This window comes from Solanum tuberosum, unplaced genomic scaffold (genome assembly GCF_000226075.1).
Source record: "Solanum tuberosum cultivar DM 1-3 516 R44 unplaced genomic scaffold, SolTub_3.0 scf00609, whole genome shotgun sequence".
Classification (NCBI taxonomy): Eukaryota; Viridiplantae; Streptophyta; class Magnoliopsida; order Solanales; family Solanaceae; genus Solanum; species Solanum tuberosum.
In genome coordinates, this window is record NW_006239522.1 from 94,018 (window position 1) to 107,331 (window position 13,314).

The window sequence follows — 13,314 nt, forward strand, 5'->3', positions numbered from 1 at the left end:
ATGACATACTAAACACGGAAGCAAGCATTTCACAAACAACGAATACATTGGAAATGCTTCTTCAAAGTAGAGGGAGAAAAATACTTACCCAAAAAAGTATTTTCCTAGAGAAAAGGCCCAAAATAGTCCCTCATCTTTGGGTTAAGACTCAAAGTCATCCTTGAGTTTTCACATAGGGCATTAATAGTTCCTCATGTTTGCAAAATTAGTGCACTTTTGGTCTTCCTTCAAAATTTTGCCTATTTTTTAACATTGATTTTATTCATAATTTATGTATGGAATGTTTAATCGTCATTTTATATATTTAGTAGAAATAATGTGAGAGATTGTGAGAAGAAAAACACCTTGTTTTGTTTAGTAGAAATTGTATTGCAGGTAAAATCGAGAGGTTCATCACAACGATTTCGTGCAATAGTACATTTTTTTCTTTCCTTGCAATGTCATATGTTTAAATGTTCTTAGTTTAGCTGCAGTAATATTTATACCGAACAGAACAATGTGTTCTTCTTCTTCTCACCTTCTCTCACATAGAGTTATTATTTCTACTAAATATATATAAAAAAAAGACGATGGGACATTTTTATGAACAAAATTAATGTTAAAAAATAGGCAAAAGTTTAGGGCAGGACCAAAAGTACACCAATATTGCAAACATGAGGGACTATTAATGCCTTATGTGAAAACTCAAGGATGACTTTGAGTCTTAACCCAAAGATGAGGGACTATGCTGAAATATTATTTATGACTAGGGATAACAAAGGGACGGGGACAAGTTAAAACAAATTGCTGAAATTTCACCATTGATGTCGTTGCTGCCATCTGAGCTAGCAAAATTATTAAACTAACTTTGTGATTCATCAGTCAAAATTTACCAACACAGGAACTACTGCTCAGTGCTAAAAAGCATAATATGAACTATGTTGAGAAGAGAGATAAAACTCAAACCACATACATATTAGTACTTAGCTGTACAGCAGTTTCTAAGATACTGCATATATGTTACAGGTTCATGCAGTTTTGAATACAAAAGGTTGTTAACAACGCATAGCAGTTTTCTTATGATCACACCCCTATTACATTTATATATATATATATATATCAGCTTAACGCTTGACTGAAATCTCATTTCAACACTAATTTGTGACTCAGCTGAGCCCTGAGAGATGACAAATTGAGAACTGGCCTGTTAAGTGCTTTCTCCTTCTTAATCTGGATTAGCTGGTCATAAACACACCAGGGAAAGCTAATGAAATGATCTCTTTTCAACCCCTGATTGTAGCAACCCCAATATGTAGGATGATATGTAACGTGGTACCAAGCCGAAGCCTTTGGTAACATGTCATCTATATCATTACGCCTCTTGAACCAGGTCCTTGCTTCCTTCCTCAAGGCCCTCACAGCAATACTAATGGCCTCAGCATCTTTTCTGCGATCAAAAGTTTTTGATGTCTTCATGATGCCACCACTAAGTATTTCAGCCTCCGTTTTTATGCCATAGTAGTCCATTAAATTACCCAGCTTGTTGTCATATTCAGTTTTGTAGTCAAAAGCTTCGTCAATGTAATCTTCAAATCCATCAACTTCCAAATCAGCATCATATGATCTCCTTGCAACATCCCTTGTGAATATCGCAGTAGAGCTAGCCTGAGGAGCTTTGTCCTTCACTTTCCTGTAAAGCTTTCCAATAACTCTTTCTGAGATATAGGTTGTCTTGTCTGGCGGCTTATCCATGAAGTCTGGGTATTCTTTAGGGCGCAACTGAGATGGTATTTCAGCAGGAACACCAGTCTTTGGAAAGTCCACTGCAATTGAAAAGAGCTCAGCAAGTTTTTTGCATGGATCACTCATGGCCATATCAGGTTCTCTGTCTGCAAATACGACATGGGCATTTGCTATGATTCCCAAACTGTCATTCACAATATAGTTGGTGAAGTACTCTTCAACTTCCTGCAGTAGGCAGACAGGTGAAAAGGAGTTCCTCAGTACTTGCACTGTTGTTGCACATACTGGCCAATCCCCCCTCTCCCACAACAAACAAAAAATAATAAAGAGTTCCTCAGTACTTGTATTGCATTACACATCTTATAAGTATGATTTCAAGAGTTCATTCCCTACTACAAATTCAAGAGTGTAAGTGCTCTTTCATCAGAGATGTAACTCCTATGGCACATATTGATATGCAAATCGGTGATTTGAAGTAAAAAAACCAAGAATGAGCACACTTCCACAAACTTTAGGGACTCTCAGGATTGATCCCCCTCATGAACAAGACAATAATAAACTTAGAAGATGAATCTCACATGTACAGTTGATAAGGTAAATAAGAAAGTGGAAAGAAGAAACTATTTCAGGTTTGACACAACAGAAAATTTTTATTTATGGCTTTGGTCACTAACAAGTTGTTTATCTAAAGGGTATATTTTCCTTCATTAATTTTTTTATGGGTAGAGAATTTTATTGATGTAAAAATCAAAGAAAACAGCATAAAGGCAATGCTGTTAGCTGTACATCCAAAATAAGGAAATTGGACAATAATGAAAATAAACAATTAAGGCATTCAGCTCTTACTGCAATACTCGTGTTGATCTCTTCCTTTTTTGTCTCATTAATTGAAAGATCTTAGAGAAGGAGAAAGAAGGGGGTGAAAGAATGAAGTCTGGTCAGCAGTTCTGGTTTTATGTGCCTATCCAGTCACGAAGCTGTGCAGAAGGAGATCTCAGCAATAGAAAAGTACAGTAACCAGTCTGTAATTGATGCACCTAACACTCATACACTAAACTAGATTCGACTGAATCAAAGTCTTGGAGAAGGTAATCTCAGCAATAGAATAAGTGGGACTAATATGAAGCGTTGATAAAAAAAAAGATTAAAAGGAAAAAAATAATATCAAGACCATGCCAATTCTCCGTAAGAAAGGTTGAACATAGTGATGCATCAGAAGCATGATAATTTTGGAAGTAAAACTAGTTGTTCGAAACTAAGGGTACCTCAATTGTGACATCATGATCCAACTGTATGCTGGGTGCTGGAGGATATTCCATCGCTTGGACTTGCCTTGGCGGAATCATGTCTTGATCCCAGCAAACAAAGTAGATATCTCCATCCAAATCACTCCCAGAACATTCATTCGGATGAGGTCTGTCATCAAAGCTTTAACACTTAAGTAACAATGCCATGAAAAAGAAATAAAGATAGAAAGAGTTAACAAGGATGGAACCTAGTTTTACAATTTTACTAGAAAGAACAATTAATAAAGTTCACACTTGAAAATTCTTCCATGAACAAAAATTGAGAATATTTCAGATAGATGAAGTACTGCTGAATTATACAACAACAACATACCCAGTAAGATACCACAAAGTGGGGTCTGAGGAGGGTAAAGTGTACGCAGACTTTACCTCTACCTCAGAGGTAGGGAGGCAGTTGAAATACATACCTAGTCTGGAGCATTTATACAAAGTTACGAGTTGAAATAATTGTGGAGCCAGTAGGAAAATGATTTCCACCCATAAGTTGGTGTAGAATATGGGAAGGAAGAAAAGACTTTTTCGTATTTCAATATGCCTTTACATCACATGAGAAGGGGATATTATACAAGTGAATCCTAACTAACTAAGACAGTCAATTACTCCCTCTGGCGCTTTTTGCTTCCCGAGAATCAATTTGACTATCCTTGAAACTAATTTGGATTAGAGCATTAGTAAGACCAGGCAAGAAATGGTAAAGCCTTCTATAAGATTACACGTAAGTAAACAGTTAATAGGTTTCCAACGTAAAATTTACCTTTTTCCTTTCTGGGGGAATACAACACAATCTACCATGTGGTGCAGCGCTGGAACATCTACAGCCCTTAAAACACGAATATCACCAGGATGCAAGCATGGATTTTTTGCAACAACCACATTTCCCTTGAGAATGAAATTACAGTTGGTGGATCTGCTGTTATTAAATGGATGTAAATCCTCAGAAAATTCTCTATGTCCAGAACCAGTAAACTGAACAAACACCTGACCATATTCCAAGGTTCTGGATTCATCCAAACATCCCATCATTGCTCTTCCATTTGGAATAAATATTCTTGATCTAGTCCGCAAATCGAGCAACTTCGATGCGCGGAAGGTTTGCAGCATCATTGAAAGAAAGGGCTCAGCATCAGGCATATAACCACAATTTAGCATTGCCTTGAGAATATTAGTGTTTTCTCCAGGAGACATCAATTCCAAAGCCTCCTGTGCCTTCAAAGAATCATGCAAGATAGCATCAAGCTGATCTACAGCTTCCTTTTGCTTCTGTTCGAGAACATCATCTTTCACTCCAAGTGTAGACAAGAGAGTAACCAGTTGACGATTAAGAAAACAAGGCTGATATTTGCTCCACTCAAGGACATCTAACTTATTGTTGTCTGATTCATATTTCGACATGCTCTTTCTCAAAGATAACTTCATTGATGAATATGGATCAACAGCCACAACACCTTTATATCCACCATAACGAATCTGAAAAGCAGATGGTGTATATTGAAGGCCACATTTTGAGGCAACTCTACGAGCAAAGTCAGCAGATATTTTACCAATTCCATCAGAAAAGACATAGCTGGTTCCATGAACCTTTACGTCAGGAATAATTTCAATCTCATGCCTAAGAACACTCAAAGTCTCTTTGGAGGAACCAAAAGATTGACCAAGTCTGGCAGCATATTTTGCCACATTCTTGATCTGCGAAAAATCACCCATCCAAGTTCTTATATCAATTGCAGTAAGGCCAGGTCTTGATGCAAACATCCACACTGAATTATCCCGCAACTGGCTCGATGAAAATGCAAGAAATTCAAATTTTTTATCACCAATTACAAAGCCTTTCTGCAGAGTTGATAGGATCCTCACATAGATGTTTGTCCTGATACCATTTCCAGTACTTGCTTTTGGTAATAAGTCTGTAGAATACAGTTTCTCCCACTCCTCATCAACAAAAGAAACACGAAGAAAGTTATCTATGTCTTCAGAATAATTGCGGAGAACCCGATTGGAAACATTAACCTCTGGACCACAAAAATAAACTTTGCATGGTGTTACTAGGACCCTTCTTACATACACTAACCCATCATCTAAATTGATGGACGGAGATTTTGGAGGTTGTCTACCCTTGAGATACCCATCATACTGCTCAGTCAGCCACCTCACTGGATCATAACAGCACTCCTTCAAATAGTACAGTTTCTCTAAGGCTTGCTCAATGCATGCAACATTTCTCCTTTGAGGATCAACTAATCGGAAAAAGTTGACATTTAATGCTGGCCCAGGAATGCATCCATGCTGTACCAAAGAACTAATTTTGAACAATATCTTGTAGGGAATTGCAATTCCTTCCGGAGGCTGGACATTGGGAACCAGAGCCGATTTTTGAGAGACGAAAAAGGTGAAACCAGTCTGTAAAGTAATATTGTTTTCACGTTCTGCATAGTGAAAAAAACTTTCCTGGAAATTTGGAAGATGAACACCCCTACGGAACTGCAAACATAAGCTAGAAGACAGCCCTATCCAAGATGGAGCGAAATCTGTCGTCCTCACCCACTGATCATCAGGAGTTTCCTTAAAGAAGCTATAACAGGAGTTTTCAAGTCTCTTATAGATCCGAGGAGCACCAAATAACTAAATCATAGAAATTGAATGAATAAGTCAATACTGAATCTTATCGTAAATCAGCAAAGTAGACTACTGATCTAACCAGAATTCAATTATATGAAGCGATATATTAACTGATGCAACTATACTCATGAGGAAATTCTGCAAACACAGTAGAAAAGTTGCTTTCACGTTCTTTAACTTAAAAGATCACGAGCACACAAGTCACAAGTATTGAAAAAATTGAAAATTGTGGACATATATTTGTTAACTTATATAATATGCAAGTTAGAAGCTTGGTTTATTTAATTAACCAGTGGTACCAAGCCTGTGTAGAGCACAGGCCCAAGTTTAACATCTTTACTAACACATTTTTTTTAATAGAGTTTTAGTATGCCTTTTATACGGTTATGAGCAGTGACTGCTCTCATTTATGATTCATCAATCAATATAAGGTTACAGCATTCTGTGTCGTGATGCAGCTAAAACTATGTGGCAATTCCTCAGTGCAATTAAGTTACAAGTACTGCAAACTAAAGAGGATAAAACAGTCAACACATCAAAAATTTTAGATAAGAAGCTACAGTTACCCATCTGTATCCACCAATGAGAAAGGACAACGAATACAGAAGAACAGAAAACACCCTCCCAAGCTAAACAGATAAAATAAAAGCACATGATTTTTTCTGAATGCACAGCCTATTATAATTCTCCCATTTGGAATCTATTGCGGCTGTTGTGAAGTGCAATACAAAAATAGCGAACTCAAAGGGAAAATTCCAAAATTATACGTTTGGTCGGTAGACAGGACGACAAGAAGCTCCTCTGACTCTCCCTTATTAATAGTAGTAATAGTAATTTCTAAATTATTTTTTTTGACACTAGTAACATTAGTAATAGTAATTTCTAAATTTATAATAGGAGCGCATATTAACAGAAAATCAACACAATTTAATTACTTTACCCAAAAAAAGAAGATAGAAAATCAACATTTTATACTTTGATGGAAACATGTGCACAAAAAAAATGAAAGACATATTCTTCAAGAATTCTGGATGTTGACAGTACCATTTCATGGTATTCTACTATATAAAAAAAGTTCTAGCGCAAATATTCATGAAAGAGGTTAAGAATTTCGAACACTCATCTTTAAGGATGTCAACAGATATCTTTATAAAAAGAAAAGGATGTCGACAGATCAAAAGATAGGCTGAGAATATGGCAATCTGGCATGTTAGTTAGGATTTTGGACAGGATCTAGGTTATCCACATAGCAGTGCTTATAAACGCATAAGCATCCAACCTTAAAAGACTTCAAGCAGAACAATATTGAGGAGGGCCTAACCGCTATTAATGCTTATGAACTTGTACTTTGTATTTTCTAAAGCTTCTTTACTTCATGATCAGTAGCAAATAAGTTTCCAGTTTAATGTCGGTTCAAGCCTTCATGCATGTTCAGTTTCTAGAAATGGAAGTTATTGTCAAAATTCTCATAAATAGGATTTCAACCCCTTCCATATGGTTCATAAGTCAACAAATAAATATATGTTAGCAGAAATGATTTTGCTTCAAAAGAAGTGGATCAACAAGCGGTAAGAGACCCAATACATGAAAATTGTGTACCATTCAACCAATAATCAAATAGTCACAATATTCACAAAGAACGAGCACAGGGAGAAGGATGAAAACAATAGCTAAAGGTTTGGAATAATTGAAAAACCTGTATGAGGAGAAACTGAGCATTTTGACCATATGGACGATGGAGCACAACCTGCCATATATTTTCATATGAAAGCTGAAGTTTATAATCAGCTGAACCACTAGATAAAAAGAAAAAAAATTTCTTCAATCCAATGCCAAATTTAATTGAAACTTCTGTACTTCCCAACACTGCAAACTTGTCATCTGATATCTGACATCCGAAATTCAAAGTTATGCCATCCATGTGATCCACATACGCCCGCAATTGGACAATATCAGTTTTCATTTCCCAAGCCTTCAAATAAGAAGAGCCAAAATACAGCCTCTTACTAGCCAAATTGATGATTTTGTCAGCACTAATGTTGTCGACAAATTGAACTTTGGCAAATGCTCTAGATCCTCCTTTGGACTGTTTAACCTCCAATGCACATACAGTTCCATATCCTGTATGTTTCTCTAAGAATGATTTGACCACTTCTGCAGACAGAAGATCAGGGAATCCATAAACCTGAATTGTCTTTCCCATGTAGCCAAATTCCAAGTGCAGTTCGACGTTCAAATGCTAATCACCAACTGGAATACCTCCTGAAGTCTACATACATGTGTAACACAAGTAAGAATACTTGTAAAGAACAAAGATAGCAAGATTAAGGTAAAAGTGTTACTATACTAGGTAAAAGAAGAGCCAAAAGTTACTAGGTAAAAGAGAATCCTAAATGCTATGCATTTCAAATTTAGCTGCATCCTTCTATTTCACACAGACATAGTGAACCCAAAAGCAAGAGCATTGAACTATTGATCTTTTGTGTTCTTGCCATACCTTCACTAGAGGACAGCCCAGAGCTTCATACCCATCGACCATGTAAGCAACTAAACTGCTCCATAAGAAGGATATCCAAAAGCAAACTCAGCCTAATGTGCTGAAAACTAGACTCCACAAAGTAATGCAAAACTATGACTACCTATATAAAGAAATAAGCAACCTACTAGACACCTATTTGATACGTTTTCCACACTTGTGAGACATGAAAAATGTAGGTTTTTTTGACTACTAAATACAGCAAGATGTTAATGTAGTTGTGAAGTATTTAGCGAATGAGCCACTACATTTACTATGCCTATTGATGTGTAATACATAGTTCACAGGACAACACAGAAGAGAAGAAAACGAATCAAAAGGGAAATCAACCTAATTGATGTACGTATTTGAGATTTTTGGCCTATAAAGTTATGACACTCAGGCCTAACTCAACCCCAAAAGATTAACTTATAAGGAAAAGATTGTCCAAGTCCATACAAACCAACCACCAATCCATTCCCCAACCGATGTGGGACCAACTCTAACACCCAAACAGGATGAACCTAACTCTAATACCAGGTAAGATATGACCATCAACCCATTCCCAACCAATGTGGGACCCACTCTAACACCCCCTACATGTCCAAGCCCAACAAGAGCTTACACGGGACCCCAAATAGTATGATACCATGTAAAGATACAACACTTGAACCTAACTCAACCCCAATTTAAGTCAATCATCTAGCTAAATGAGGTTTCTTGACCTTCTCCAGTCTAGAAAAACTACTACTACCTCAAGCCATATCTAGTGGTTTTACACTCTCTTTTATACAGCTTTTTGCACAGATGACAAAGTCTCTTCTTTTTTCTTCTTTAAAGCTAACTATTCCTTCTGCTTCTTCTTAGCCAATGATCAACAAACAGCATACTAGAAACATTAGCTAAAACATTCTTTCCATCAAGAATCTTACAGAAATTTCACCACCCATGATCATATATATATTCAGTCAGACTCACAAACCATGAAAAAGATTCAAACTTTAAACAACAACAAAACACACAAACCAAGAAAACAGTTACCCAACAGCCCCAAACACATAAACAACACAAAATAAACTGAATCAAAGCAAAATTTCACATGGGTCTTTGAAAAAGAGACTTACTATGCAAAAATAAAACTACCCAGTAGTAGTGCCAGAAACTGAAGGACAACCAAATTTATTTACACAACACACGAAGACTTGAGGGGAGGGGGGAGTGTTGAGTCAATCCCTAGTGAACTAAGTAAAGAATATTTCTTTATCATTCTAATTGGTTGCTTTTGCTTTCAAAGTTTTTTATAAGTATAAAATTGAACAGGGTACAATAATTCTTGGCTTTTTTTTCGTACAATGATTCAATTGAGAAAATTTATTTTGTGAGAGGCTCACCTTTTGTCAGTTGTATGAGGATTTCTTTGACCGCCAAATGTACAATATGGGATCCATACTTTATCCATTTCATTTTCTTCATCTTCTTACTTTTCTCATTCATTTTAAACTCTGTTCTACAAAAAAATTTCCTCCTTTGTAGTTTGTACGTTTTTTAAAGATTTGACCACAATGTTTTGTTATTTTATCTTTTTATCATTTATTTAAGGAAAACTTAAAGTGAATGTGATGAGAAAAAAATAGTTTTCAATAAGATTAAAGAAATTGAAGATAGTGAAATTAAAAATTAAAAATCATAAAATCTTGTGTTTTAATTTTAGAATAATAAATTAATTTTTCTGTTCGTTTATAAAAGATCAAACATTGATTTTTTAGGATAAATTTTTTCATCCTACTATTTTATTAATAAATGGTCCGTAATGATTTTATATATATATATATCCTTCTTTAAAATTTAAAAAATTATTAGAAATATTTTTTTTGTTCTCTTTGTTAGTATTCATGTGTTTCTCTTTATAATAATCAAATTCTTTGCATTTACTTTATAGTTTAATTTTTATTTTTATTTTGATAATGCCAAGAGTACTTTTTCATGTTTAAAATAACTCGTGATTTAATTGATTATTTTTATTTAAATCAAATATTAACAAGACATCCTAATATATCGTCGTTAAATCTTTAATATTTGTAAGAAAATAGTAAAATCGTTGGAAATAATTTATCATATTTCGTAGAAATGATTAAATTCTTAGATAATGCATAATTTATTTATTGTTGAAGGATCCTATATATACCTTACAAAAATTTTATTTTATTGTATATTTTTGAGAAGTCCACAAAAATCAAATAGCAACAAAAATTAAAAAAAATTAAAGTGATGAAAAATTGACTTAATTAATTTGACTTGATTATAACATTTGAAAAATCAAATTAATTAAATTTATTTTCGTTTGATAAAAAATGATCCAAACGAAATCACGACCAAAGCAATCAAGTTTTGAAGTTTGATGAATAAATATATTTAATAAGAAAAATAATAAAATTTTATGAAGAAACGGAAATAAAAAAAAAAGGAGAAGAAGAAGATACGGAATAGGAGCTCCTAGGGAGGGTTAAAAAAAAAAAAATAGGAGAAAAAGAAAGAAATGGAGATTTAGCACATTTTCTATAAGTGGGACCCAAACTCCACTTGGCAAAACCTGAGAGGATATTGTCTGCCATGTAATATGTATACCTCTTACAGAGTAAAATTTTTCGATTTGTTTGGATGTTTGCTGATGTATTGAGACTTACGTAAGACAACCAATCAGTTAAGTCATCTAACACTACAGGGGACATCATGTTTTCTCTTTTTCTTTTTTCCAAAAAAATATTTTAAAATATTAAATATTCTTGAAGATGAATTTCATGTTCTTAGGATAGAAAGTTAAAGGAGGTTCGAATAAACTTTTACGCACCTTAATTAATTTCATGAGATATCTATCACTTGCCATCAATAATAGATATCAAATAATTTTGTCTACCAAAACTAGAACAGATGACAAAAATGTTAGGGTTTTTCCCTGATTTTCTTTCCTTGTTTGAAGTTTATTTTTTTCTTTAAAGAAAAGTTTGAATTTTTCTGAAAGGAAAATATAATTTTCTTCCATATTTGGTTTATTATTTCCTTAGAGGAATAGTTTGGAAAATTATAAATTGAAGATTCCTATTCGCATAGCATAACACAATAAAATTCACAATGTAGTCATTTAGAGACTTTTGTTTATGAGGAGATTTAATCTCTCAATATTTTAAATATTTTTTATTTATATTAGTTTTCATATAATATATAATATTAGTTTTAAGTATAAGTTTTTATCATCTAATTTATCAATCATATTATTTGTAATTATAAGCTTCCGCATGACGCTCTATTCACCCTTTAGAACCCAACAAAAAATCCCTTTAGTGTTTGGTATCAGTAACTCTAGTATTATCATATTCTTTCATTTTACTATTGTTGTTTTTAGTATCTTAATTTATCAATATTGTTTCTAGTTGCTATTGTTTTTATAAATATTTGTTACATGGTCTCTTCAAGTATTTTATTTTCTGATTGATTTTGGTATGTTTTACTTGAATCGATAATTTATTTGTAACAATATTTTTATCTTCACAACATAGAATTAGATTGCATCCACATCTCCTCTCATAAAATTACATTTGCATAAATTGTTGTTATTGAGTTGTATGTTTGAAAAATAATTTTAATATCAAAACAAAAAACATGTCTAAATATAATTTCAACTTTCAGATATATTATTTTTTCAAATAGTACAAACTTTCTTTTTCAAATAGTATAACTTTTTAGTATGGCTAAATGTCTACTATGGGACGCGTTTTAATGAATCATTGCTTCTTTTTAAATTCTTTTTCTTTCTGTTTATTATGTTTTGGGGCAATATACATATATAAGACAAATATTTTTAAATTTGATAGGAGATAATATCATACACAAATTAAATTATTATTTAATTTTTAATACTAATATTTTTATTTCTTTTGTAAAAAATGTCATGATTCAAAAAGAAAAGTTCATTATTAAGGAGATGTGTAAATTCAAGTAATGATTTTACAACAACAAAAAATAATTCAAAATAAATAAACATATAATAGCATATTATAAAAGATATATGATAAAAAATGATATAAAAACAGGAAAAAGATAAATAACAATCTATATATACACAAATACTCTTTACCTAAATGGATGATTGGTATTTATTCTTTTTCTATATTTGTGCCATTTTCCATGTCTTTTAGACTTCTACAATTTATGTTAGTTGTTATATTATGACAAAAATAAAACTCAAAAATCATTTTCTTATTAAAGTATTCTTTTGGATTTCTTATAATTCAATCATACTAATTAGCAAAGCTCATTAAAGACTGTTAACCATTAAATCAATTTCCTTAATCAGGATTAGCTATATTTTCATCATTAATAAGGAATATCAAATGTTGAAATAGAATAACTAAAAGAATTTGTTATAAAGAATAAGAAAATATTTACCAGTTGTGTGCGTAATTTGCAAGCAATATATTATTTGAAAAACCCTCCAAATACACAAATATTATCATCAATTTTGCTGCCAAAGACTATGAAGGGAGTCAATTTTTATCATGCCTTTTTTGAAGAAAAAAAAAACTTTATCACATGCTTGCCAAAGTAAAATTAGAACATTATTTATATAGTACTCTCCTATGGATTTTTGAGCTTCCATGCATTTATTAATTTAATTAATTATTAGTCTACATTTAATTATTCAATGCTAACTCTTCAAATTTCTTACTCCCTCAGTTTCATTTTACTTGTCAAATTTTAATTTGAAATATCTATTAAGAAAATATTAATTGGTATAGTAATTTTCCATTTTACCTCAATTAATTGATAGGATCTTAAATATATTTACTACTATACATTTTTCAAAGATATTAACTCAATGTAAATTAATTGAGGATATAACAGGAAAAAATATATTGTTCTTTCTTGATTGATCAAAAATGACAAATAAAAATAAACATCAAATTAGGAAATATTTGACAAGTAAATAAGGACGGAGGAAATATAATAAAAGAAGCAAAGTGATACAGATTGATGGAAGGGTATTATGGTCACTTAATTTTATAGGGTTATTTTTGTCTTTCACTTTAGCTTTGGAAGTTAATTTCCGTTCTTATAATATAGTTAATAAATATTAGTATATAATGATATATATATATA

The 13,314-nt window shown here is 32.7% G+C and overlaps 1 protein-coding gene across 3 annotated transcripts; it reads right to left on the bottom strand.

Annotated features, from left to right (window-relative positions):
- Positions 1-897: 897 nt before the first annotated feature.
- LOC102578633 (probable RNA-dependent RNA polymerase 1) lies at positions 898-9,452 on the bottom strand. Of its 3 annotated transcripts, none has more exons than XM_015304735.1 (5): positions 9,285-9,452; positions 7,342-7,914; positions 3,784-5,648; positions 2,988-3,138; positions 898-2,022 (listed from the first exon to the last, which is right to left on the bottom strand). In XM_015304735.1, the coding sequence occupies exons 2-5, from the start codon at positions 7,846-7,848 to the stop codon at positions 1,123-1,125; spliced, it is 3,423 nt and encodes a 1,140-aa protein (XP_015160221.1). In that variant the 5' UTR covers positions 7,849-7,914; positions 9,285-9,452; the 3' UTR covers positions 898-1,122. The 3 variants fall into 3 exon arrangements, with proteins under 3 accessions (XP_015160221.1, XP_015160222.1, XP_015160223.1); XM_015304736.1 differs by lacking the exon at positions 9,285-9,452 and adding an exon at positions 8,143-8,161; XM_015304737.1 differs by having other exon boundaries at positions 1,123-1,947; positions 9,285-9,449.
- Between the last annotated feature and the right edge of the window lie 3,862 nt (positions 9,453-13,314).

What these genes read in the sequence shown, in the direction of transcription:
- LOC102578633 (XM_015304735.1), bottom strand. Translation starts at nt 7,848, where the DNA reads ATGGGAAAGACAATTCAGGTTTATGGATTCCCTGATCTTCTGTCTGCA. An exon ending in TTCCCCCAGAAAGGAAAAAG is followed by an intron (nt 3,139 to 3,783) that starts GTAAATTTTACG and finishes CTTTGATGACAG; the next exon opens with ACCTCATCCGAATGAATGTT. An exon ending in ATCATGATGTCACAATTGAG is followed by an intron (nt 2,023 to 2,987) that starts GTACCCTTAGTT and finishes TTGTTGTGGGAG; the next exon opens with AGGGGGGATTGGCCAGTATG.